This window comes from Papaver somniferum, unplaced genomic scaffold, assembly GCF_003573695.1.
Source record: "Papaver somniferum cultivar HN1 unplaced genomic scaffold, ASM357369v1 unplaced-scaffold_135, whole genome shotgun sequence".
In the NCBI taxonomy this organism is placed as follows: domain Eukaryota; kingdom Viridiplantae; phylum Streptophyta; class Magnoliopsida; order Ranunculales; family Papaveraceae; genus Papaver; species Papaver somniferum.
In genome coordinates this window covers 6,337,316-6,363,659 of record NW_020622713.1, presented here as the reverse complement: position 1 = coordinate 6,363,659, position 26,344 = coordinate 6,337,316, and the positions used below count along the sequence as shown (strand labels likewise).

At 38.5% G+C, this 26,344-nt stretch overlaps 2 protein-coding genes, 2 long non-coding RNA genes and 1 other non-coding gene across 5 annotated transcripts; 1 reads left to right on the top strand and 4 right to left on the bottom strand.

The window, feature by feature from the left end:
* Positions 1-1,472: 1,472 nt before the first annotated feature.
* TRNAA-UGC lies at positions 1,473-1,545 on the bottom strand. The gene has a single exon. It is a non-coding gene; the product is annotated as a tRNA-Ala (tRNA).
* A 1,305-nt stretch (positions 1,546-2,850) lies between these two features.
* Positions 2,851-4,666, bottom strand: LOC113334176. Its single transcript, XM_026580525.1, has 2 exons — positions 3,680-4,666; positions 2,851-3,243 (listed from the first exon to the last, which is right to left on the bottom strand). The coding sequence occupies exons 1-2, from the start codon at positions 4,013-4,015 to the stop codon at positions 3,031-3,033; spliced, it is 549 nt and encodes a 182-aa protein (XP_026436310.1). The 5' UTR covers positions 4,016-4,666; the 3' UTR covers positions 2,851-3,030.
* An 8-nt stretch (positions 4,667-4,674) lies between these two features.
* Positions 4,675-5,553, top strand: LOC113334042 (peroxidase 40-like). The gene is made up of 3 exons (XM_026580390.1): positions 4,675-4,929; positions 4,996-5,217; positions 5,313-5,553. Exons 1-3 carry the CDS (start codon positions 4,675-4,677, stop codon positions 5,541-5,543), a joined length of 708 nt encoding a protein of 235 aa, XP_026436175.1. The 3' UTR covers positions 5,544-5,553.
* A 164-nt stretch (positions 5,554-5,717) lies between these two features.
* Positions 5,718-7,213, bottom strand: LOC113334177. The gene is made up of 4 exons (XR_003352590.1): positions 6,945-7,213; positions 6,714-6,822; positions 6,485-6,629; positions 5,718-5,855 (listed from the first exon to the last, which is right to left on the bottom strand). It is a non-coding gene; the product is annotated as an uncharacterized LOC113334177 (long non-coding RNA).
* Positions 7,214-20,108: 12,895 nt separating this feature from the next.
* On the bottom strand, positions 20,109-21,685 carry LOC113333968. Its single transcript, XR_003352473.1, has 3 exons — positions 21,345-21,685; positions 21,208-21,240; positions 20,109-20,126 (listed from the first exon to the last, which is right to left on the bottom strand). It is a non-coding gene; the product is annotated as an uncharacterized LOC113333968 (long non-coding RNA).
* Between the last annotated feature and the right edge of the window lie 4,659 nt (positions 21,686-26,344).

Sequence of the window (26,344 nt, the reverse complement as noted above, 5' to 3'; positions counted from 1 at the left end):
GAAGAGGGCGGTGAAGAGCGTCTGGTTGTGGAGGTGTTGAGTGTTTGGGGTAATACATGGGCTACTACTGGTGAACATGAATGGAGAAGATTGAAGGTTGATGAATCCCCGTCCGCGTACCTGTTGGGACACACGATTGCGTTTATGGATGGTCCTGTTTATGCCGATGGTAAGATACATTGGCTAATCCGTTCTGATCGACCAGACGTGTATGTACTGAAGTTTGATGTTGAAACTGAAGACTTCAAGTATATTCCAGTTCCTGAATTTACAATTGAAGAGTTCATGGATTCTGCACGACACGTTCGGTCGATGCTGATGGAAGTCGATGAGAAAGTAGTTATATTGATGAGTACATCATGTCAGGAAACTTCTGTTTTGTGCATATGTCATCCTCAATTTGAATCTCAATGGGAAGAGCACAGTTGGAGGGAAGAGAAGGTCTCGGTACCTTACGCTTGTATAGATCCAGCTTATTCCGTTGAAGCTCTTGCCAGGACAGATCTCATCTTCATGCAATCAGATCGTCATATTTCCTACTGTAATCGAAAGACGGGGGAATTCCTGTCCTATAAGATACCAACTCCGCTCCGCGACCACCACTTTGGGAGGGAAGGATGATGCAGTTGCAGTAACGATAAGACCTTGCAGAGCGGTCCTGACTGGAATCCATCAGCCCCTAAGTTGGTGCCTGCGATGGATATTCACATATATATCTCTTATGCTTCTGCAGGACCCTATAGAGCTACCATTTTATCTTTTCAAACTTTTGATCATCATTTATGAAATGCCATTTTGTTTTCACGTTTCTACATTGGTAGAAAATAAGAATGCGCTGGGGGAACCATATGTGGTACAGCGCACCTGCATCCTTTTAGATTTTCCATGTCGTGCACCATAAATCCCCTCAAGGTGCTGTGGGTCTTGTGAGTCTCCTGTAAGCAACCTGCAACGGGCAAGCCCAGGCGTGCCATGATAGACCAAATCCAAAGCAAGTATCGGGTCGACTAGAGAATATCTCCTAAGAGGAGAACATAGGTTTTACGCCGGCCTGTCCGAGCCTCACACAACTTGCACTACGACAAGTAAAAATACTTGACGCTACCCGCGTCGCGATTGTTTTTGTTTCTGGACCAGATGGACAGTAATCACCGTGTTAATGGGATTACAAATTCTCGACTATTAATGCGGATATATTTACATCATGTCCTGGTTGCAGAAGCTACGGGGTGTTTCCCCTTCACAATCCTGCTAACTGTGTGCCATGATAGACCATCGTGTTATAATATTTGGCAGAATTGGATTCCAGGACACATTCCATGGACAAACTTGTTCAGGTAAAGCAATCAAAACCATAAATGGTTATGATTCAGAAGAAGTTGAGACTTCTCTGTCAGATAGCCAGCTCCAGTTTACAAAGAGGTAACAAGTCGTTTCCACTTACAAAGTTAAAAAGCGAAACAAAATAAAAATGGAGATGCAGGGTATCGAACCCTGTACCTCTCGCATGCAAAGCGAGCGCTCTACCATTTGAGCTACATCCCCACGCTTGCACCATTTTTCATGTTTATAAACTGGAAGTTTTAACACCCAGCAAGTCTTTATACACATGGAACTGAGAAGAAAATTTGAACTTGCTCCTTCCAGTGGTGTACTCTGGCGTGCATCTTTCATGTTTATAAACTCGAATTTTTAACTCCCAGCAAGTCTATACACATGGAATTGAGTAGAAAATTTGAACTTGCTCCTTCCAGTGGTGTACTATCACATAGCTGCGCCAGACGCCACTATGCCAATGGCGCTACTACTTTCCTGTACAACAAGATATGGCCATAATCAATGGCCATCCTTTTCCATGAGATGCAATCTCGGCCATCCAAGTTCGTCACTTTACAATACAACAAGATATGGCCATACCATCCAAGTTCGTCACTTTACAATACAACAAGATATGGCCATAATCAATGGCCATCCATCCAAGTTCGTCACTTTACAATACAACAAGATATGGCCATAATCAATGGCCATCCTTAGATATGGCCATAATCAATGGACATTCTTTCTCATGAGATGCAATCTCAGCCATCCAAGTTCGCCACCGTATAACATAGGCAATTGGGATGCTTCTGAATTTTTTGATGGTACAGCAAGATAGGCAGGATCACCACAAGGGGTTATGAGTTGTTCTTGTCAGCTAATTTGCACTTTGATGACAGAGGAGTCACAGTTCACACCGTGTGGAAAATTCAGTCAATTGCATATCTTAAAATTTTGGGACCTGTTAGAGGATTCATCTGTTTGGATTCGATCCTAGTACCGGAAAACACAAAGTTATTTTTCTGTGTTATGCAGGTAAACTTAAAGATTGGACTGAAGTGAATGTCAGACTACCTTCTTATACTATCTTTTCGTATGCCTGTTTACTTTCATTCAGTTGCTGGAAATGACCAGATGGTCTTAGAAACCTATAATCCACCATCTAGCATGTATGATGGCTTTCAGAGGAATGTGAAGTTTGCCTGCTTTTATTCTTACGATCCGATAAACAAAGACTTTCAGGAAGTTCAAAAAAATCAAAGGAATTTCCTTCATTCCAGAAAACTGCAGTACTGAATGTGCAACTTTGGCAGAGAATCAGTGTGCTGTCCAGAAGAAACTGCAACACCAGTGTGCTGAGCCCTTCGGGTTAACTGCAACAGAATACTTCTGTTGGCTAACATGGTTGTATAAGCCGACCTAATACGCTATATAATAGAAACATGGGTAGATACAATGGATTATCATCCACCAGCAGGTATTCAATTGCTAACATGGTTGTATGAAGCCGAGAATAAATAAAATCGACATCAGTTTCAACTTAACAAGAACCATTACCAAATTAATAAAACCGAGACGAGCTAGTGGATATCAATATTTACAAAGGTAGAGATACGATTCCACCAAGGCTAACTTTCCTAGTTTCTTACCCCATACTACTTGTAATTTACTGCTGACCAAAACAAAATAACCCAAAAGCCATTTGTTACCTTATCATTTCAAAAGCGAATCAAGATGTTCTCGTGACCTCTTCATGAAACATTCGAGCGAGTAATCAAATAATGGGGATCCTGGTTGAAGTCTGCAAATACGTTTAATCCCCATCTGTTCAGTACACCTTGCATTTGGACCTTCTAGCCAACCCACCACAAATATACAGGAACAACGCTCTTCTCCTCCTTTGCGTGTGTGAGGTTCACGTTCGATCTGTTGAACGAAGTCAGATTAGCTATGGCATTTCCTAGGTGTATAATCTAGTGTTTTCTGTCCACCCAACACCACCACTAACACCCTGAATTTAAGCATATATGAAGGAGATAAACGAATTTGCACTAAAACAAACCCAAATAAGAATAAGCCACTGTGTCGACCCGCCGATTCAACTACTCACATTATGGAATCTATTGATTAATGGACTCAGACAAAACATGCAAGTATGCAACTCAAAATAAAACCCCGAATCAAAACAGAAATTGTCAATATCACATGAACAAGCAGTCACTAACTCACTCACCGATTCAATAACATTCACAAACTCTCACCACCACCCATAAACCCTATAACTTAAACCACATATACATACAGTACAACAAAATCGAAAGAATTTAAAGCTCACAATGAATCAGTCACGAAGTCAACTCACCGATTCAATAACACCATTGTAGAACTTGTGATCATCTTCACCTTCTTCAAGTACAGCACAGACATCCGATCCACGTCTCAAATCATAACACTCTCCATCCTGTACCTGAAGACAAGCTGGACGGAACCTGTTCAAAAACTGATCCAACTCATTCACTGTTTTGAAATCCTTGACATTGAACTTCTCATCATCTTCTTCACCAAACCCAGAGAATTTCACAGTTAGAAGGGTGTTTTGCTTGCTTAGAACAAGTCTATCTACTGTGTACCAAGCATCATCTTTGATTGAGCGGAAATCTAAAAGTGGCTTTTGAATCTTTTGACTGGTTTTTCCCATTTTTGGGTTTTTTTTGAAATCCCTAAAAATTTCTTCTGCAGAGAAGAAAGACCAGAGAGGGTAAAAAGTAATGAAATGATGGAAGAGTGGAGCAGAAGATGATAGTAGTACTTAAGACAGGTGTATACAGCAGCACGCTTCAGACAAGACAAATGTCCGCATAAGAATATAATACTCTTAACCTGCACCACTATACTTGGTATCCTACACCGCATCACAACACTGATTTGACAGTATGACTTGTGAGAAAAGGAGATATGATTATGGAAAATGTAAAAGTGGACAGGATAAAGATGATTTATTTATAATCATGGTGTGATTTTTATTTTATTTTATTTTTAAAAATGTGTCAAATGGTGGAAAAATAAATAAAAACTCTTCGATGGTGAAGATATCTCAACATTGCTAATAATTCCAATATATTTTTGGTTTTATGGACCATCCCATATGCAGTCTTCTGCATGAAGAACGCATGAAGAATCATCACATGGGAATCAGTATGACCAAATCATTGTTATATGTCATCATCACTAGCTCTCCTTGACTGCTTCAAGACCTTGACTACGTCTCTTCTAACCACTCCCTTTGCCACTATAAATTACTAACCAGAGTGCAGCAGGCAAGAACCACTCTCAGTATTTCCAAGACTAGCTAGCTTAATGACAGTGTTAAATAATCTCCTTGTTCTGCTTTGTGTTTTTCTCTCATTTGCTTCCATTTCTAATAACAACTTCTTCACTCAAGCTTGTTTTAGTACTAATCATGGTGATGCTGCTCTCCAAATCGGTGCTTACTACCATACTTGCCCTGATGTTGAACGTATCATTTACTCAAAGGTTGAGGAAGCTGTGATGAACGAACCACAAATGGCTGCTTCGCTTCTTCGTCTCCATTTCCATGATTGTTTTGTTAATGTTAGTACTTCATCCTTCAAATAATATCTTGCATCTTTATTTCTCTGTGAATATGCATCTTTACAGATTGTTGATATGTATACATGTTGGCTGCAGGGTTGCGATGCTTCTGTGTTGTTAGATGATACAAGTACGTTTGCTGGAGAAAAGACTGCACTACCCAACTTGAATTCTCTGAGAGGATTTGATGTGGTTGATGCAATAAAATCTGAACTTGAATCTGTGTGCCCGGAGACTGTTTCATGTGCTGACATTCTCGCAACTGCTGCACGAGACTCCGTTGTTCTGGTAATGTGTATTAGTAGTATTTACAAAATGTTTACCATCCAATTAACTGAGCTTTTAGCCGATAATTGATATAGCGACGTGTGTTTTGATTGCAGTCTGGTGGACCGGGATGGGATGTTCTGATGGGTAGAAAGGACAGCTTGAGTGCTAGCAAAACAGATGCAAATAACAACATTCCAGCTCCAAATTCAGATCTGAACACCCTCATCACCAAATTCCAGAATGTTGGCCTCGACTACAAGGATTATCTGGAAAATCCCCAGGAGGATTTTCTAGTATGGAGTGCAATGTCAGGATGCAGCAAAACACTTCCTCTTTTGGGTTAGATTGAATGTTGTATTTTCCATCTAAACTAGTTTCCACCTTCCCCAAATACAAGAGAACTAGACCTACCAGCGTGAAGAGATGAAAGATGAAAAAAGAAGTAACATCAAAACAATGGATACCAAAGCTTCATACATAAATGATGTACTTACCACAATAAACCCGCTTCCTCATATGAAATCTATAATCTTTTACTGCAATAAGATGTCGGAGAATGATTCCGTATTCAGACTGGTAGCTTGGAACATCCCTCAAGACATCCCATATGTGACTAAACAGTGACTTGACAACGGGTAATAAGAGCTGCATCTTGCCTAATACAAAACAAATGAGATATGATGAGTATCGAATTAATACAAACTTAAGGAGTTCAAATGTACTAAATTCTAAGTTAACAACACAAGAGCTACTTCCGAACTAGTGTAAACAGCCTTTAATCTAACAAAGCTTGCAACTGTGCATACAACTACCAGGCGCCCTTTTCCCTTCAGTCAGTATAAATGAACGAAGCTTAAAAAATCTTTTACAACATCCAATCACTCTTGACAAATGCTACTACCAAAACTGCCCTTGAATTTTCATGACTTTAAGGGTTGTCGAAGTCCCTAATTGCAAAACTTTACGGTTTTCATATCAAAAAATTTCAGGTTTCTAGTTTTGGATCGAGTGCAGTAAGATTGTAAAGTACACAATCCTGACTAATTTGGTGGTTCCATGGTAATTTGGTTAGTAACTAGCTTATCAGATGCAAAGCAAAATACAGATACAACGGGAAATCTGGTGCCATCTTGCCTTGTTTTTGGTATTCAATGTGTCTGAAATTGCAAATTTCGTACAATTCAGTCAGTATCTGGTTTTTCACATATGGATTTTCCCCACAAAATCCAGTTTTGTTCACTCCACCAAAATATTCTTGGAAAAACATCCAAAAGTGATTCCTAACCTGAAAATTTTGCATCCTCAGCCTGTTGAATCGCAATCCGAAGAGTTTTAGCAAAAATCAGCTTTGGTTGACGCTTCTTGCTCATAGATATCTCAGACGAAAATACATCCAATGAGAACCCTTATAAGGAATGGCCAAGTTTTTGCTGAAACACAAACAAATAATCACAACACTACATAAGAAAACCCTTAAATTAAATGGATTTTTAAAAATACAGCACAAAACTTACAGTGAGGAATCTCATTAGGTTTGAGTTTCGCAGTATTTTGACTAAGAATTTTGCAGAATCCAAACGATCTTTCTCCTTCTAACCAATTACTCAACAGCTTAATCCCTTCCTACAAAATCCAACAAAAATATTCAGAAAAAATCAAAAATCGGAGCATTTTAAACCTAATTTTGAGTTCTTGATGAAAACTACGCGGATGATTAGACCAGAAATAAGTGTAGAAAAACATACTTCTCGAGTTTTAACTTTATCTGATGAAAGTTTTGAAACAATCTCTACAAAATCCCCGGAACTAGCCATTGTCATTACTCCAAAACACTTCCAATACTCCTCGAAAGTGAGGGTAAAATATTTGAGTTCGAATAATCTTCCATGAGAATTAGGGGCTCGATGCTGTTCTTAGACACAGTGTTTTGTTTGTGTTCGAGAAGTTGAAAATGGGGAAGAACTAGATGGAGAAAAGAAAGAAGAAAAAGAGAGAGGATTTTAGAGCATCTGCAATATAGAGGGTGAAGGCTTTATTTTATTTTTTTTGGAGTTCTCGTATATACCCCTAAAAATATTAACCATACCCCTTCTAACTCGTTAAGTTGGTTAGAATACTGTTAATACACATACCCCCACTCTAAAACCCCAATTGTTGCATGTCTACGCGTATAACACAATCCCACGACTCCCACCATCATCTTCTTCCTAAGAAAAAAAAGAAAAAAAACTTAGGGCACTTTTTCAGCCTTAGTCCGTCAAGTAGATTTCTTAAAGGAAATTGTTATATCTCTAAAATCATGTTTTCCTTCTGTTTATTTCTTCATTCATTCGCTTAATCATTGTTTTCTGAGATGATAGCTAGGCTTAATTACTTCATGACGATGGCCGGCGGGTATAAATTGAGATTAAGGTTGAATAGAACCAACTGATCTTGTGTGCTCTGCCTTATCCTGAAGGATCTTTACGTTACAAAATTCTAGTCTTCATCACAAAATATTAGTTGCTTCACAAAGAAGAAAGTTGAGATTTTGATGGTGACGGTTTTGTTTATACTTAGAAAAAACAATGGAAGAATGTTAAGGATATTTGGGTTCTCCACTGATATCATCAAAGTATGTTAATCGTTCGCCATGTCTGCAAAATGGAATAATCTTGTTGGCATCAAGATCCACAAGAGAGGCTTACTTGTTTATGTTTGTAAATCAAAGGTCTTACACATGATACTTATCTTTGATATGGACCGTATTGTCATGTATGTTTACGTGGTTTTCTTCAATGGTTCTCTCGATTGCATGCCTCATCGATTTCGTACGACGGAGAAGATAATTTTCTCAATGATTTTGCGTTTCTCTTCTTCTCTTGTGATATAAATTTGGGAGTACACAAAATTAACACATCTGATGGGATAGATAGATATGTTTTGGGGTATGAAGATAAAGGGGTATGTTAGTATTTTCAAGGATATATAAAGGAGCATCTTTTTTTTATGACACATGGGATTCTAGACTCTCATTTACATTAAACTCATCTCCAACAGTAGGTTCTATTAAGTAGGAAGGGTGTCAAAATAAATATGAAGGTTTTGGAGAAATTCTTATCTAGACCTTGGGAATGACCTCCACGTCATCTTTTTAACCATATTTAAAATTTTTACTTTTAAATAATTTTTTTGAACCAATAGAAAAAAGGAATCAATTTTATCATTAACGAAAAAAAATAAATCCTCAAAATAAGACCCACATTGTTGGAGATAGTCCATGAGCAAAGTATTGTTATTTTTGCCACATACATATGACCCCATAAATAAGGATCTAAATAAAAACTCCACGTTAGATTTTTAGCACCCACTGTTGGAGATGCTCAATCCCATAAATAAGATGGCAGGTCAATCGGCATCTCTTGACTCAATCCCATATTGAAATCTGAAACTTCACAAAAGGTTTTTTTTTTCTCTTTTTTTTTTTGCTGCTTCCAAAAAGAAATATTAAATTGTTCCACCTATTTTCCATCTTGATTGGAAGTTCCAATGTAATTTTGTTTTTTAATTCTAGTTTTTTCTTTCCTAATTGCCACTTATAAAAGTCAAATTAAATTTGTCTATAACTATTTATAGTACTAATTTGTCTTCTTTATTTTTAATTTTTGTTTTTATTAGAAACTCATAGCGAGAATATTTAACCCCGTGTTAGAATTTTATTTATCGTGTACTTTTACCATCAAAAGAAAATCCAAATATGCTCATTAATGGAGTAAATAGATATTAAAAGCTCAAAAAAAAAAAAAACATTTCACATAAATCGCCAAGTTTCATTCAAAGTTGATATCTTTATTTCCTAAGAATTTTCTAGTAAACATTATTTACTTGGATTCTGTTATTATACTAATCTAACTTAAACTAAATCATTTCAATGAAAAGAATTGTTTATTGATGGTATATTTATTTGGTGTTTTTTTTTTTACCATCGGGAGAAAATTTTCAAAACAATACAACGAAAGTATTTTATTTTTTTTAATAAGCAAAGGCCTTCAAAAAGGCTAATGGTCTTCCTCAACAAAAGGCCTAAGTCAAACAGGAGGGACGGACCAGTACATAGAAGACTTGTTGTTTTTTTGCCCATTTAGCTAGTTCATGAGCAACAGAATTACAAGTTCTAGGTTAAAAAGAGAAAATACATTCAGTAAGCAAGGAAGCAAAAAGTTGAATGTCTTCAAAGATAGCATCAGATCTAGGATTTCCATCAAATCTACCAACAGAGAATTGGGAAACCTGGTCTTGCGCATCACTTTCAACAATGATATGAGTAAACTTTAAATCCACAGCTTTCTTCAATTCAACCCAGATAGCTCTAGCTTCAGCTTCTTCAGCAGATTCCACATCAAAGACTATAGAAGCACAGAAGGAAGCCTTACTGGAGAAGTCTCTCATTACAAATCCTGCACCATTAGCCTTGGTTATGTCATCATAAGCTCCATCAGTATTACATTTGATCCAACCAAAAGTAGGGGGCATCCAATGATCACTATAAGTAATGGTAAGTCTAGGAGGGTGTTGTGACTTGGCTTTCACAGTGAGAAGCATAGCTTTAGCTCTATGAATGACAGCTATATGGTTTTCTTGGAGATTTCTAAACACTAGATTGTTCCTACTTGTCCATAAAGACCACAAAACAGCAACAAACATACAATGTCTATCTATGGGAATTCTAGTAAGGGGGTCAAACACGTTAACATACAACAAACAAAAGTTTGGCCAATCACACATAGTACTAGAAGAGATACCAGAGCTATTAGCACAAAAAGTAGAAAGGATCCAAACACGACTAGCAAAGGGGCACAAAACAAGAGCATGCATAGCAGATTCACAAGGGTCAGAGCATCTACTACAAGATACAGAGTTCATAGGCATTCTAGTTTGAAGAACGGTTCTAGCAGGTAAAACATTTGTAGCAGCTTTCCAAGTAAAGAGTTGAATACGGTGAGGAACATCAATTTCCCAAATGCACTTCCAAAGTTTATTAATAGGGGAAGGTCCAAACCCTCTAAGTCCCAAGTAAGCAGATTTAGAAGAAAATCTACCATCCTTTGAAAGTTCCCAAGCCCTCTTATCTGGAGTGCATAACTGGCTTAAGAAAATTGTGATAATCTTATGAACAGAAGCATCATCAAAATGAGTCTTTATCTGTTTAAATCCCAAGATCTAGTGTTATCATCAATAAAGTAGTCAGCTTTAACACAAGGGTCAGGACGGACTAAGGGGCTAGGAGTAGCAGATCTTATGGAAGGGATCCATTCATCACACCAGGGATCAATAAATTTACCATCACCCACAATCTAAGAAATGAAAGGTTTAATCAACTCTTTAATAGTATGCAAGCACCTCCAAGTCCAAGAGCAATCACTAGGAAAAGTAGCATTGAGAAAACCAGTTCTAGGAAAATAACGAGCTTTAAGCACAGTACCTAAAAGACAGTCAGGGTTTTCTATTAATTTCCAAGCATTTCTAGCTAACATGGCCAAGTTATTCAGTTTCGATTTCCTAAAGCCGAGGCCACCTTCAGACTTGGGAGAGCACAGAGCATCCCAGCCCAGAAGATGAAGTTTTCTATCTTTAGGATTAAGAGTCTCTCCCCACCAGAATTGGCAAAGGTGGGAGTCCGTCTTTCTATAAAAGTGTTTTGGAATAAGAAAGGAACCCATTTGGTATAAAGGTATATCCTGATCAACATGTTTAACCAAAGTAGTTCTAGCAGCTTGAGATAGGAGTTTATGCAGCCAAACAGTAATCCTAGCATCAACATATTGAAGGATATCCATATGGGTCTGGATCTTAGAGGCTTGAAAAGCTATGGGCGTAAATGAGTACTTCTCCCCAAATCTCTATTATGGATATCCAAAATATTAGATAAATGATTCATATGAGGGGTAGGAAGCTTTTTACTAAAGAGAATACCAGACTTATCAAAGTTGATTTCCTGTTCAGAGGCTAGGCGATACTTTTGGAGATAGTTTTTTATAGCTCTAAAACCTTGTTCACTAGATTCAGAAAACATGAGAGAATCATCAGCAAACAAAAGATGTGTCATACATGGAGCATTTCTACAAATTCTAATGCCTCAACTAAGCCTTTATTAGTCAAGTTATCAATGTAAGCAGATAAAGCTTAAGAGCAAATGATATAAAGATAAAGGGACAGGGGATCACCCTGCCTCAAACCTATTTCAGGTTTTATAAAACCAATAGGCCTACCATTCAATAACACATAATAAGAAACAGTAGAAACACATTGATTAATAAGATTAGTCCAATGATCATATAGGACCATTTGAAGTAAGACTTTACCTAGAAAAAACCATTCTAATTTATCATAGGCTTTAGACATATCAAGTTTAATAACAGCAATACCCTCTTTTTTTGTGATGATTGACATCATAGACAGCCTCATTGGCTAATAAAATGTTATCATAAATACTTCTTTTTGGGACAAAGGCACTTTGATTCTGGGATATGATCCTATCCATGAGAGGTTTAAGTCTATTGGCCAGTGTTTTAGACAGGATTTTGCAAAGAAAATTACACAAGCCAATAGGTCTGTACTGGGAGACTAATTCAGATAAAAGAACCTTGGGGATCAAAGCAATATTGAAGGTATTAAAAACTTTTGATAAGTGGATAGTTCTAAAACATGTTTGAGTCATGTCAATGACTGCTTCACCAACTATATCCCAATTTTTTTGATAAAAACAGACATGTGAACCCATCAGATCCAGGTTCTTTTTTCCCACCCATTTGGAAAACAGAATTCTTTATCTCCTCAGCCGAGAGGGGGAGATTTAATAAAGCATTATCCTCAGGAGAGAACTTGACTGGTACGTTTTTTAGGATTTCATCTTGAAACTGTCGAGGTTGGGAAGAATAAAGATTTTTAAAATAATCCACAAAAGAAGTACCAATGCTATTTCTATCGGTTAAAACATTACCAAAATAGTTCTTTATCCAACTAATAACATTTCTTTTTTTTCTAAAGAGGGTGACTCTATGGAAATAGGGATAATTTCTATATTCTTCTAAGAGCCATCTCTCTCTAGATTTATCTTTCCAATAAAGATCCTCAAGGTTATACAGATATTCAAGTCTAGCCCTTAATCTAGAAGTAGAAATGGAGTCAGAAAGGTTGGAATTTTGAAGCTCTACCAACTCTTCTCTAGTAGTTTTAATATTGGTCAAAATGTTGCCAAAGGAAATTTTATTCCAGTCTCTAAGGCCTTTTTTTTGTCTTAAGAAGCTTAGATTTGAGCTTATAAGCAGGGGAACCAACAACATTTACAATCCAAGCATTTTCTATACCATCTCTACATGTGGGGTCTTCCATCCACATAGCCATGAAATGAAAAGGTTTTGGCATGACATTAACTTCAAAATTAAAGCCAATATGCATAGGGCAATGGTCATAGGAGTCCCTAGGAAGATTATTAACACAAAATTTAGGGCACAACATCTCAACATGCTGATTAATAAAACACCTATCAAGTCTTTCAAGAATAAGGTCAGGACCTTGTTGCGTATTAGACCAAGTGAACCTAGGACCAGAGAAACCAGGATCATGCAAATCAAAGACATTACAAAAGTTCTTAAGATTAAAGAAATCATTTTCATTAACTTCTGAACCCCCATTTTTATCCTCATGGCCTAAGAGAGCATTGAAATCACCTATAAAGAAAGATGGTTCATCTGAGGGTATAGGTGGTAAGAGGCATTGGTCTTCCCAGAAGGCTTGTCTTAACGACCTATTAGGTTCTCCATATATGAAAAAAAAAGATAATTAAGTTTAGAGTGTATGATATCCTTAGTAGTAACATAGATGCCCCTACTACTAGTGGTAATAATGTTGAGATCAATTTCTTTTTTCCAGGCCAGCACAAGACCCCCACTTCTCCAAATGCAAGGTACATTAACAGTACGGGTGAAACCAAAATTCTTCAATTTCCGAGAAGCAAAATCTTTTTGCATTTTGGTTTCAGACAAGAAAACAATATCAGGGTTGATATTCCTAAGCATGATACTAAGTTTCTTGTTAGCAAACTTTTTTTCCAAGACCACGTACATTCCAGCTAACTATATTCACATTATTAATAGGAACGGAGCAATAAGAGAGACTTGGGAAACAATAGGTGTGGGAGAAGAGGAAACATGATTGGCAGAGTTTTGGTTCCCATTAGATTGAGAATTACTAGCACCACCAACAGGAAATTTTCCTTGGGTAGCATTCAGGTTCAGATCAGCATCCTCATGAGAGGAATTGTTGCAGACACCATTGCCATTTGGAGCAGTATCAGTAGGTACGGTGAAATTTCCAAAATCATCGGGATAGGGGTGGGTATTGAAGGTACATTGGGACAAGTTGAAAGTATAAATGTCACCCAATTTAGTGATGGGAGGACAGAGAGTAGAATAATCTAGATCAGTATTATCATTGTTGGGAAGGTTGGAGATAGAATCATCCAGGAGAGAAGAGGTAGACCTAGTTATTTTCCTAAAATCGACACGAGGATTAATCTTTCTCTTCAAACTTGACAGAGCATCATGTTCAGCTGCTAAAGCTAAAGCTTGATCTTTTGGTATACCTGATTTCTGAGTAGGAGTTGCAGCTGTTTTAAACCTTCTAGTAGAGTTACTGGTTCATATCGGTCCAGAGTTACTGGACTCAGTGATAGGATTCAGAGCAGTTGAACCCTCAACATGACTATTTATTTTCTTTAAAATCAGAGGTAACCCATTGACCAGAGGGATGAGTTGCCTGGTTTGATTTATGCCCATTTCATGAATTTGTATAGAAGTAGATCTACCACCAAATGATCCCATGTTGATCATGCATTTGAGAGATTCCTTCTTGGTTGCATTTGATCTTTGATCAATGACTGCAGCCTTTCCTTTTCCCACATAATCAGTAGATTCCATCATTTGACTTTGAGTATGGTGCTACTTCTACTTGAGTAGATAAAAAATCAACCATAGAGGTATTTGAGACAATTATGGGAAGCACCTGTGCTTGAGTAGTTGGTACCATAAGTCTAGAAACTGGTGGGTAAACATACTTTGAAGCAGAAGAGCTAGATTCCTTAATAAACGTTTGTTTTGCCAGCCAATTTGGACAGACAAGATCTTTATGATCAGTAACACGACAAGAACGACAGAAGTTTCTTGGGACCTTGAAGTACCTACATTCAATGAGAAAAGGTTCCTCCCTTCCTCTAGTAAGGAGTGGAATACTAGTAGGGAGAGCTCGATTGATAGGGATTTTCACATAGATTTTAACATTATTCTTGAGAGGGTGACTGCCATATGGATCTTTTGCATCAAGCAGTTCTCCAAGGTTAATAGTAAGTTTCTTTAGGTCTTCAAATTCAACATATTCCTTTGGAACATTGCATAGGTGTTTGTGGGTGAAAACTGTTTCTGCTGGTTTTGGTAAATTTGGGTGTGTGGGTGAGAAACAAATCTAAACCCTAAACAATGCACTGCACATGAGTACTTTTGATTCGAGAGATCAATCTGTACAATCCTTGCCTAAACCAATAAATGACCGTTTCAGGCTTGCTTCGGTCACAAAGTGAATGAGAAGGGTTGGTCTTAGGGAGGGAAGCGGAGAAAGTGTCGCGACCAGAATAGTTGATCCTGAAGGTATGGTTGTTTTATGACTTGTATCAGAAAGTGGAACTGGAATGAAAGGTATTAGTTCTTTGGTGATTTCTGGATACTGTGATGTTGCCGACCAAAAACTTGTCGTTTGGTGGAAAATAGGTGAAACCTATTTATACAAGTCATAACAAAATGTACCCTGGTCTCGTAGAAAGTGGGAACAGTTGAGTGATGGGAGAGTGTGTAACCATCAGAAAACGTGCTTCCATTATGAAGGAAGTGGATCCGTTAACATACGTTACTTCTTGCCACCATTAACCATCCCGCTTCATGACACTTTCTTGTAACGGGCGTATTGCACGCCGCACGCTGCAAACCGCCAGACCAATACCCTGATGAGTATCCCCCAGTTTGTGACATGTTTGATGTCTCGAGTGTTTTTGTGGAAAACATGTAGCAATTTTCTATGTGTGGCAAGCCAAAATCAAGAGTCTTGCCGCACGAAAATATTATGTGATGCTATTAGGTCCTCCTTGGTTGGTCGCCTAAAAATTGCCACAAGTCCGTCAGTTCGGTGGCGAACTTGGATGGCTGAGATTGCATCTCATGAGGAAGGGTAGCCGTTGATTATGGCTACCTTCTGTTAGCGTCTGGTAATGGCACAATGGCGTTTTGGTGTATGTCAGTGGTGTTGCGGCATGACTGGCATAGCTCGTGCATGTCAGTGGCACGGTGGTGTAAGTGGCGCCTGGCGTAGCCATGACCACTAGATTTAGGCGATTGGTCGCTTAAAACTTGCCACAAGTCTGTCAGCTCGGTGGTGAACTTGGATGGATGAGATTGCAATTCAGGAGAGAGGGTGGTCGTTGATTATGGCCACATTCTGTTGGCACCTGTTAATGACATAACCGTGGCGTAGTGGCATGCGCCTGTGGCGTTGTGGCACGGCCACGCCTGTGACGTTGTGGCATGGCCACGCCTGTGGCGTTGTGGCATGGCCAAAGCTAGGATTTGGCGTCGTGGCCAAAGTTAGGGATTGGCGGCGTGGCCAAGGCTAGGATTTGGCGTTGTGTCCAAAGTTAGGGCTTGGCGACGTGGCGAAGGCTAGGATTTGGCGTTGTGGCCAAAGTTAGAGCTTGGCGGCGTGGCCAAAGCTAGGGCTTGGAGGCATGGCCAAAATTAGGGCTTGGCGGCGTGGCCAAAATTATGATATGGCGCCATAGGCAAAGTCAGGGCTTGGCGGCGTGTCCAAGGCTAGGACTTGGCGACGTGGCCAAAGTCAGGGTTTGGCGGCGTGGCCAAGGCTAAGACTTGGCGTCGTGGCCAAAGTCAGGGCTTGGCGGCGTGGCCAAGGCTAGGATGTGGCCAAAGTTAGGGCTTGGCGCCGTGGCCAAAGTTAGGGCTTGGCGGCATGGCCAAGGCTAGGATTTGGCGCAGTGGACAAAGTTAGGGCTTGGCGGCGTGGCCAAGGCTAGGATTTGGCGCAGTGGCCAAAGTTAGGGCTTGGCGGCGTGGCCAAGGCTAGGATTTGGCGTCGTGGACAAAGTTAGGGCTTGGAGGTGTGGCCAAGGCTAGGATTTGGCGTCGTGGCCAAAGTTAGGGCTTGGCGGCGCCAAGTCTAAAGTGGCTCGTGGCATGTTACTGTGATAAAGTGGCATGTTGGAACGTTATTGTGGCAGAGTGGTATGTTGGCATGCCGATTAATATGTTGTTGTGGCAAGGCGCGTTTGGCTTGCCAGTTAGTATGGTGGCGCGGCAGGGTGCGTTTTTCCTTTAATGTATGGTGCCGAGTTTAGAGCGACTTGATTGGTCAAGAAAAGGGGTGGGCCAAACGTAAGGCGCGGCCACACCTATAGTGCTCGTGGCGTATTTTAAAGTGACCTGATTGGTCGATAGGAAGGAGAGGGGTCGGCCAAGCATGGGCGTGGCTACACTTCTGGTGTGAGTGTGGCGGCTTTAGAGCGACCTGATTGGTCGATGGGAAATGGGTCCGGCAAGTATGGGCCCAGCCACAACTCATGGGAGTGTGGCAGGTTTAAAGCAACCTGATTGGTTTACAAGGGAGTAAGGGCCGGTTAGGTAGCATGGGACATGTCCAAGTGGCGCCGGTTAGCCTATGGCATAGCCATGCTTCCCTCATTGTTGCTCCCAATCCGCGGCTCTGTTTATTATTTTCTTTCTTACTGAGTATTTTTTGCAAGGGCCTTAACCTTGGTACTTGGAGGTCTGTGCTACTCTGCTGCGAGTGAACACAAATCCGTCATGCCATACCAATATTAAGGGTTCTGCTAGGGAACATAAGAACAAGAAAAGTACTCAGCAGGCTCCGGCATTCGTGAGTAATGCAGTTAGGAGCTTATACACTCATTAGGCTCTATACTAGTTCATCCAGGAGCTTGAGTTTCGATATAATATGAAGAGAGACATAGTTACTCGTCAGATTTTTATATATTCTCCAAATTCCCTGCGGAATAAAGACATATCAATGTCTACTACATCTGATGTCGGGTCAGGTAGATAGACTTTTACAAATTTAGCCCTGAGTTAAAAACCACCATCAACATTAAGTCCCCTTCTTAGCTCGTAACAGTGGCATTGTTGCAGGGTAAGCATAAGATGGAGACAACCAAGGATAAAAATTAAAGTGATAAGTCATGAAGAGATTGCCAGGAAAATTTGGCACCTTTGGCAGGAGGCATGAGGAATCCGTGATCCTTGTATTGGCGACTTTGCGTAACTCTGGATTGGCCATAGGGTGATGGGAAGAGATGGTGCTTCAACTTGGTTTGGGGATCGGTGGATGGCGCTAGCTGGCTAGGTCACGGAACGTATGGAGATGTCACTTGGCTTCAGTCCGGAGAATGGTGGAAACTGGCTTCAGTCCATGGAATGGTGGAAACTGGCTTCAGTCCGTGTGGAATGGTGGAAACTAGCTTCAGTCAGTGGAATGGTGAAACTAGCTTCAGTCCGTGGAATGACGAAAATATGGCGCTGGAACTTTGGATACCAAACGGTGATGAAGGCGCTGTAACTTCGGCTACCAAATTGTGATGATGGAGCGTTGGCGCTAACTTAACCATAGAGTGCTGGAGTCATGGAGAGTTGGCTTGACCACGGAGTGCTGGAGCCATGGAGAGTTGGCTTGACCACGGAGTGTTGGTGTCATGGAGTGTTGTAGGTTGAGCGATTGGTGTTCCTCGTGCTGGCGCGCTGCTGGTTCGGTCATGGAGATGAGATATTGGCACACTACTTGTTTGGCTATGGAGCATGAGTGTGGTGCGCCCAGTCATCTATTCCCGTTCATGGAGTGATGTTATTTTGAAAGTGGTAGTAAAAGTTCGTTCAACTCGGTCTTGTAAAGGTTTGATTTAAGCAAACACTAAAAAACAAAGAAAATATATACACAAGTTTGTCACAATATCGAGAGGTACTGAAACTCAGGATTCCATCATAAACTCATTCATGCGATTCATAGACTAGTGGAAAACAACCGATTTAAGATAGTCAGGTAGTGTCGTTTTAACGAGTTAACCGGCACTTTCGGAGTGCTGCTGAAAGTGTCGTAGATTCAGTGTCTTTTTCTGGAACGACACTTTCTAAGTGCCCCTGAATTACGATGCTTTTTCTGTGCCGCTACGCACGAGACCTGGGTATCTGGCTAGCTGACTCCCGTTATTCTTACTGGGCTGAAATAAATCTGATTCAAATTCAAATTCTACTAAAATGAAACTGAAATTTAAATGACAATTCAAATTCAAATGAAATTTAAATGACAATTTAAATTCAAATTCAAATGACAATTACTCAAGTTCTCAAATTCAAGTGAAATTCAAATTCTCGAATTCAAATTCAAATTCTATATAGAACCTGATTCGTCTAATACCAAATGACAACTCGATTACATTGAACTGTACTCATAAATTTAGTCCAAAATCATTACAAAAAACTTCTAATTATTAAGGTTTCTTAAGTGATACAAGTCCTGAGAATTTCAACAACAATTTCAGTCATTGGGATCTTGGCATTAGCTTGCGCGAGAGCAGAACTTTAGATGCACAACTCTTTCAACCATTTCTACATCCAGCAGGAGCAACGATCTTACCATCAACCATGACACCAGTTATCCTCATGAGACCATCGGGAACAGAGTGCCGACATCCATGAAGGTATCAAACTACATTCAAAAGAAGAGTAAGTCAGACCTTATATGTTAGGTTTACATGACTTCAAACATGGAGGTGGTCCTATACCCATCATCAAGACAACATCATTTACATAGTGACTTCATTCCTAACATCAATATGGAGATGAACAAATAAAGAAGGAGACAGGCATTACGACTAAATATCGAGCAAGAAATTCACTAACTCAGAAAGACAAGCTACTTGATTTTCAAATCCCATCAATGACTACGACTAAATATCGAGAATTCTGTAAAGGAAACTTCTACGAAACTCGCACTGATCAGCATTATCTAGGATCCAGGAAAAACAACATCTTATTACCAGAAAAGAAAAGAATAAAAAAAAAGGCATTCACTTTGCATCTATGTCAAACCATCAAGCATAAGAAGACCCTTCCCTAGTTATAACTCGCTACTATAAGCTCTATGTTACACACTTATGCTAGCTATTTAGATTTCTTAACTACTTATTTCAAAATACAATAATTGTATGTAGCAAATAGCAGAATGGTCAGTTTTCATATAGGATGATAACTTTGTGTAGCTATTCAATGGTGTGAACAACATTACAAAAGACTAACCCAACAAAAGCAATCATAATATACCCTTAATTATCAAGTAAACGAGTTCAAGGTAGTTTCTTCACAACCCTCCAAATTACTACCACCTTGAATCCTTTCCATAACCATAACCCCCCAAACAGCTTCATGAGATTGTGTTCATTTTTATGCAAAACCCCATTATTCTAAACCCCTATCACAACTAATTTTACAGTTCATAACTACAATTCCTAACCACATATTCTTCAATAGAGTTAACAATGACAACAAAATCACCTCAAAAATTGAAAATCATAAAGACTAAAGAATTAGAAAATAAATTATTACCTAAGCATAACCCTGAGTATGAATATCCATATGCATAAAGAAGATAAAAAACAACAACAAGAAGTTAATGAATCTCCATATGCATAAAGAAGTGAATGAATCTCCATATGAATAAAGAAGATAAAAAAAAAAACAAATAAACAAGGATTGAACGAGCGTTATTACCTAAGCATCCCCATTCGAATATTCATCATCTTCACATTCAGCTAGTGCTAGTTCCTGACAGTATCAAGAAGGGAATGAATATCCATGTACATAAAGAAGATAAAAATAATTTAAAACCACTTCCTCATCAACCAACTCATGGTTTTGTTCAGAATCAGTGTACATTGTAATCTGAATTCTATTCTAAATACATTTTATCTGCACAAGGTGCAGAAACATGAGAAAATTGTACTGATTGATGAACCGGTGCCACAACCATAACCATAACCATGTGCAACATATAAACTACTGTTATGCTGAACTATTCTAGTGCATACTGGCTCAAACACAAAAATTCTTCTCTAAAGATTCCAAGAATGAGTAACTGGCTTTATTTCATGTTCACGACATTGAGATCTTATACAACTGTTCAAATGACCGTAATCTGTAAAGTTAAGGAAAAGTCTCAGCTGGTTTACGAGTAGAATCTCACCCATCATCTTCATCAAGAAAAATAGGCATATAATTGACATGGATAATGAGGGCTTCACTAACTCGCATCACAACATAACTAGAGCACCCAGAATCCAGTACAAGACTTTAATTCTACAACACAAACATATATAACAGCTGCAAAATCATAATCCAGCATACCAGAATCGACCTGACGGGCCATATGGGACAACAATGAGTGAATGACTTTACCAAGTCACACTTCCTCAACACTGACACAACTTACCACCAGTCCCCAGTATAACCCTGAGTATCAAAATTATAGCCCCAAACCTAAAATTTGTTTACAAATCAGGAAACTACACATATACATACAATAAGATCAACCGGGTCAATACTAAAGATGTCTAAAAAATCAATTTCTTTGTTGCTAATAACTATATTCTCGAGCACAGAAATTATGATCAACATGAACATTTTAGCATACCTAGAAATATTGAACTGTAAAAAAGAAGCAGACGGCAACACTAGTTGAGATAAATATACAGGACAACATAGTGTGATTATCTAACCCCAGAGAGTATCTTAATTGCAAAGTCTATGTAAGTTTGCATTACTGTTCAGCAATTAATGCATGTATGGTAAGAAGAAAAGAAGCTTTCATTGAAAGGGACAAACATTTTATTCAAACGAGCATTATTACCTGATCATCTACATCCGAATACTCATCATCTCCCTGAAAGCATCAAGAAGTGAATGAATGTTCAAATCTCTTTTCACATAAAGAAGATTAAAAAATAAACAAATAAATAAACAAGCTCTGAAACAACGCATTATTACCTGAGCAATTCCACTCCAATAATCATCATCTCCAACCGTTTCTGAAATCAATGGAGAATCACTAGAGGTTGCAGTGAAGACATATGGATCTTCAAAAGCATTCATATGGGGGTCTGATCTTATAGGAGATTCCAAAACCAGATTCCAATGCTTTCTTGTCAAATCGCTGCAGTAAAAAACTTGGCTAGCTCGAGAAGCATGGATGAACGGCTCGTCTTCTTCCTTTGAGCTTCTCGCAAACTTTTCAAAATTGACAAACCTCAACTTTGTCTCTCGATCCACATATGATCCATGTACTTTGTCTTCGACTCGCGCCCAATCACAATAAAAGACAACTTCTGTGAAAATTCTGTAGTCTAGTTCAAGTATCTTTTTCAGAATGTTGTAGTATGTAGTATCGTCATCGACAAGGTTAGTATCCCTGGAACTTGCTCTAAAGCTGGTGCAAGCATTCATTGTGACTCCACTATTTTGTGTAGTCAAATGCATTTCTGCATCTGCTGTATAGAAAATATAGCCATTAATACAATAAGAATTATATGAAACTGTGCGGAACGTCGGCCCAATTGCGAGCCTACGAAAATCTGTCATTGGAGTGCCTTCAAGTTGTCCTCTTAACCATGGAATGTAATCCATAGTTTCCGTCCTTCCCCTACGGGTTTGATTAAGATTAGAAACATACGCATTATATTTCCCGTCAAATGACAAAGACATTGGTAAGTGTATTATATTTCCTATCAACTGACAAAGACATTGATAAGTGAATGTTTCTTTTTATAGTGCAATGAATTGATTCAAACAGAAACCAACTTATTATTTACTTACGCTTCCCATTCAGTATTTTCATCTGAATGTCTCAATATCCATAAACGAACTTGATCATACTCTAAGGTGGTTAGCTCATATGGTTTTCCCTGTGAATCACATGGGTATGGACCTTCCTAAACATCATCGGGCATTAATATCTTTCCACGACACTTATAAGACTTTTTCTTTCCCTTATGAACGAACTCCGTGCATTGGCGCGCTCCTTTAATGACCTCATACTGTTTTTGAATAGACGGTTCCATATAATTTTTGTTGCGGCCATAAACCTTGTAGGTTCTCATCATCCTGCACATGTGATAATAACCAAGTATATGTAAGTTTTATGATTTCATAAAATACAAAAAGGGTATTAGTAGTTATATAATTGTACCTCTCAAAAGGGTACATCCACCTAAACTGAACAGGCCCCAATAAATGTGCCTCTTCTGCTAAGTGTACGGCAACATGAGTCATACTAACAAAAAAAACATGCGGAAAGTATATTTCAAACACACATAATGACTCCACTACACGTTCATGTATTAGACGAAGCTCAGCACGATCAATAACCTTAGAACAAAGGACTTTGAAAAACAATGATAAGTGTCGAACTGCCTCACGTAAAGGCTTATGTTTTTTAAAACCATGCATTAGAAAAATAGGCATCAGATCCTGCATAAGAATGTGATAGTCATGGGATTTGAGACCCTTCAATTGAAACTCTTTCAAACATACTTTCTTTCTCCAGTTCCCACTGTAACCAATTGGTACTTTCAATGTGCTAAGAGTTTTGCAGATAACTTTCCTTTCAAAATCAGACAAGCGATAAGGTGCATGGGGGGCCAGATTTTCCATTATTTTCCTTCAACCACAATCTAGGCTTCAACTTCGGCAGTTTTAAATCTTTGCGCGCGAGAACCCCATCCTTCGACTTATCCTTATGGTTCATAAAAGTTCCAAACAAATTCTCTGCAAAGTTCTTTTCCACATGCATGACATCCACATTGTGTCGAACATGCAGAAACTAATGAATAAATTAAGTTAGAAAACATTAGAAACAGTAATAACATATTGTAAACTAATTGCAAGATACATAGAATAGGTCAGGATAACAACACCTTCCAATATGGGAGACAAAATAAGATCGATCTCTTCGACCATGAAGACTGAACCTTGACCGGACGCTTTACCAACTTCCCAAATTCTTTATCTGCGGTTGTTGTCTTCTCGAACAAATCGACGCCACTCAAATGGCTTGGTGCACGCTCGTAATCCTGCTTTCCGTTGAACTGAGACTTCTGTCGTCTATCAGGGTGATTCCTATCTCTTAGAAACTGTATATGACCCATATAAGCATACTTTTTGCCCCATTTTAACATTAATGCCTCTGTATTTTCTCCACAAACAGGACAACCAAATTTTCCAGAAGTTCGCAGACCCGAAACATGGGCATATCCCGGAAAGTCATGTATGCACCACAATAAGATTGCTTTCATTGTGAAGTAAATCTTTGTATGCGCATCATATGTTACCTTTCCGTCTGACCATAACTCAAGCAACTCGTCAATCAAGGGCTGAAATAAACATCTATGTTATGGTTAGGACCAGTTGGACCAGGAATCAGCATTGTTAACATGGTGAAATCTTTGGACGTGCATATTTCAGGTGGAAGATTATAAGGAACAATCATGACGGGACAGGTATTGTGCGTGCTCATCATCCCGAAAGGGTTAAAACCATCAGTTGCTAGTCCTAGACGCACATTTCGCTTCTCTTCAGAAAACTCAGGCCACTTTCGATCTATAGCCTTCCACTGAGAAGAATCTACAAGATGCTGCATGTGTGTAGCACTTTCCACAACCTTAGAATACCAAATCATCAGCTCAGCTATCCAATGTACACTATACATTCGTTGTAACCTCTCTGTAACTGGAAAATATCTAAGTATCTTTACCGCCACCTTTCTTGTAGTTGGAATACTCCCTTCTGGCGGATTTTTCCATCTACTTTCCTTACATTTAGGACACTCCTCTAAATCAGCATAATCCTTCCGATAGAGAATGCAATCATTAATGCAAGCATGGATAATTTGGACCGGCAACTGAAACGGTTTAATCATATCCTTAACTTTCCTACAATTATGAGGCAACGTATTCTCAGTCGGTAAAATGGTTTTCAAATATCCCAATAACTCAGTCATAAAAACATCAGAACATTGATATCTTGCTTTCATACTAAGCAACTCAACTGTTGCCAACAATTTTGTATGTTCAGGACTACAACCTGGATATAAGGGTTGTGCAGCATCTTGTACCATTTTACTGTAATTGACACCAACTCTATCTTGATTATTACCACCAGTATCATCTTCAACATCAGCACCCGGGGGACCATCAGAATTATTATGGCAATTTTCAAAGTTACTGACACCAACTGCACGTCCTAATGTCTCACTGAACAAGTTCTGAATTCTCTAAACAGGAACATCTTCATTCACAACATAATTAGCGGGTAAAGGAGGACCTTCAACATCGAAAACATGATCACTAGGTTGCTCTCCGTGATGGATCCATGTTTGGTATGTCATATCGAATCCATTCTCAAGAATATCCCCATGTACATCTTCTAGAGATTTTGGTAAACTATTGTAGTTCTTACATTTCATGCAAGGACGTCTAACTTTATCGCTAGCTTCACCAAGACTGTCTCTTGTAAATTTGATGAAATATTGAACACCGGCAACCTATGGAGGTGAATACTTATGTGCATAAATCCATTCTTTTCTTGGGGGAACAACACTACATTGATACATCTGCATAACAAAAGAAATACATAAATCAGAAGCGACATTTTACGAGATACAACAACAATTTGCGAGAAATACATGAATTAAAACAAAAAAAAAGTATTTGAAAGTGGGTACAAAGTAAATTAGGATATCTGTGATTATATTTGGGTAGTATATGAATGAATGATTTATGTAATACTGATAAGTGAAGAGTTCGCCTGGATGTGGTTGTGTATTATTAGGTCAAGCAAAGAAAATCACAATACTAAACTGAATCCAAATATATACTCACCATACTAAAAAAGTAACTTAATCAACAACTAATGCTTATACTTGCTGCAATAATACACTACTGTGCGAAAATCGTCACCTAAGAAAACTAGCAGTTTCACTTTATTTACAATCTTCTAAATATCTACCCAAATTGTAAATACATTGAAAATGATAGACCCCAATTCGAAAATTCTAGTCAAATTGTATCACTAGATTACTTATTTTCACCTAATTAAACAGAACCCCTAAAAAAATTAAAATTTTATTTACCCTAATAAATTGAAACTCAGAATTTAAATCAAGAATTGAATCTCAAAATAAAGTACATACCCTAATAAGTTGGTGCGTTGAAGGTCTAATGAAACCTGAAATCAAAGGTGAGATAGCCTTAATAAATCTTCTGAAAGTTGATGAACCTTGATAAATGAGTGAATGATTAAAACCCTAACTAGTAAATACACAACCATCATAAACTTATATGAGATGAGTAATAAATTTGCTTGAGAGTGAGTGAAATATTAGATCTGTCTGATAGAAGGGAACAACCTTTCATAAGAGAACTAGAGAGTGAGAGAGACGAGAATATTGTTTTTTCCGTTTTCTCGATGGATATATAATTAGTATAAACGTAGACGAGTCAGATTATGACCCGAGTCAGCAAAAGCTGAATGGTCTGAATCGTCTCTCTTTGAGAAAAATAATATGAAAGTTTTCTTTTAACTTCTTAGAAAGGATAGGAAGTTCGATGACATTACTTCAACTTCTAAAAAAGACTAGAGTGTTTCTGATGGCATTAGATGGAATAAGAAAAACAGTCCAATTTCTTTGAGTTTTGATTTTAACTACATAATTGAAGTTTCTTACCATCCAACATCTTTTGTGATTGTTAATATTGAAAGCTATATGCAAGACTTGTAGAGTAGAAAACAGAAATAGAAGTTGATAAAATTGAACAAGATTGAAACAAATGAAAATAACCAGATCGAAAGTTAATGAAATCAAAACTAAGCTTAACTCTGAACAAGATTGGTGATAGCAAAATATTTCATTAGATAAGAGCAAGGCTCATAAACCTGCTAAAGCTACATATAATTAGATAGAGCAGGGCTCCTAAACCTGCTATAGTTAGATA